We start from the raw sequence: 1,461 nt of genomic DNA, 5'->3' as shown, positions 1-1,461 counted from the left end.
TAGCAAGACCATTGCTATGAGATAGTATTTCTATTTTCCTTTATCCACTCCCACCCTGCCGTCTCCCCACACCTCACAGTAGCATGAGAAAACCAGATATGGAAGTTTCAGGTCATAAAATTATCTTATAATTTAGAAAATAGGCCTTGTGCATATGACAGCCAGGCCATGAGGTTTAGAGCTCTGTGGTAGAATGAGGATATGTTAGGGAAGAGCAAAGAAAATCGCTCCCCTCTTCGGCTGAGGACATTATAAAAGGAGAGCAAGAAAGAGAAGAGAGAAATGGGCTTGAGGTGAGTGCAGAGAAGGGGTGCATGGATCCTGAGGGCAAGGAGAGGAGCTTCTTTCAATTTCCCTCCTTTCCAACAACTACTTTGAGACAAGAGTTGTCACTGGGCGGTAGGAAAGGGGAGGGACAGATGCAGGTTCAATAGATGTGGGTGGGGCCAAGGCCACAGAACCCAGAAAACAACTCATCCGCATTCGTTTCCTCACTGACTATGAAAGAATAGAGAAGGAAGGGCTTCAGTGACCGGCTGCCTGGCTGACTTACAGCAGTCAGACTGACAGGATCATGGCTATGATGGAGGCCCAGGGGGGACCCAGCCCGGGGCAGACCTGCGTGCTGATCCTGATCTTCACAGTGCTCCTGCAGTCTCTCTGTGCGGCTGTAACTTACGTGTACTTCACCAACGAGCTGAAGCAGGTCAGTGCGGGACAGTGCACTCGGTTTCGGTTTCGGGGCGCTTAGCAACTGTCTGGTTACCTGCTCCTCCTTTGCATGTCAGCTTGCTCCTCTCTGAAGACTTACTGCTTCCTTTCTCAGTGGGTACACTCTAACTGCTAAATTGCATAATCACTGAGGTCCTCGCAAAAGTGTAAGTTCAAGAAATTGTGTAAACTAAGTGCAGTGACAGAACTGGCTCCACTAGTTACTAGCAGATGTGGGCAACAAAACTCCTGAGAGATTGTTTTAAAAGTATGCGTATTTTATAATATCAGCCATTGCAACTGTTCATGAAAGCTTTCTGCTAAATGCTTTATAGTTCTTTTGTTTTCTTTTCCAAACTTTTATTTGTGCACATTCAATTGAAAAGATAACTTTTACAGGTTCTTTGGTGCCCATATTCAGCATACAAAATGTAAAAGACTATTCACAAATAAAACACATTAGCTCAAAATGGAAAAAAATAACAATGACAACAATAAAACAACCTAAGGTAGCGCACACTGTGACAGCTCTGCTTATGGCGACATGAGAATTACTGCGAAAATAAATAGAATGTCCTTTTGTAAAAGCAGCAATGGCATGTCTTGTAAACTTCCTTTTCTATGTTACAGCAAGGTTTGGAATACAATCCACAGGGACTGAAGCTTACACGGCAGCCATGAATAAATAAAAGAGTCTGTTTCCTCAATTACCGTTGGTCCAGTTTTCCTTTTGAGTCCAAAGTGCAGCAG

General features: G+C 44.0%; 1 protein-coding gene across 1 annotated transcript; it reads left to right on the top strand.

The window, feature by feature from the left end:
* The first annotated feature begins 471 nt into the window (after nucleotides 1-471).
* On the top strand, nucleotides 472-1,405 carry LOC108525949 (tumor necrosis factor ligand superfamily member 10-like). Its single transcript, XM_017866701.1, has 2 exons — nucleotides 472-706; nucleotides 1,342-1,405. The coding sequence occupies exons 1-2, from the start codon at nucleotides 575-577 to the stop codon at nucleotides 1,390-1,392; spliced, it is 183 nt and encodes a 60-aa protein (XP_017722190.1). The 5' UTR covers nucleotides 472-574; the 3' UTR covers nucleotides 1,393-1,405.
* Nucleotides 1,406-1,461: the final 56 nt, after the last annotated feature.

Source organism: Rhinopithecus bieti, unplaced genomic scaffold (assembly GCF_001698545.2).
Source record: "Rhinopithecus bieti isolate Rb0 unplaced genomic scaffold, ASM169854v2 scaffold_45241, whole genome shotgun sequence".
Classification (NCBI taxonomy): domain Eukaryota; kingdom Metazoa; phylum Chordata; class Mammalia; order Primates; family Cercopithecidae; genus Rhinopithecus; species Rhinopithecus bieti.
The sequence above is the reverse complement of the archived record's forward strand: the minus strand, read 5'-3'. Positions and strand labels throughout refer to the sequence as shown.

Coding starts and splice junctions, on each gene's coding strand:
- LOC108525949 (XM_017866701.1), top strand. CDS start 575: ATGGCTATGATGGAGGCCCAGGGGGGACCCAGCCCGGGGCAGACCTGC. Junction 707..1,341: donor TCACCAACGAGCTGAAGCAG/GTCAGTGCGGGA, acceptor TCTATGTTACAG/CAAGGTTTGGAATACAATCC.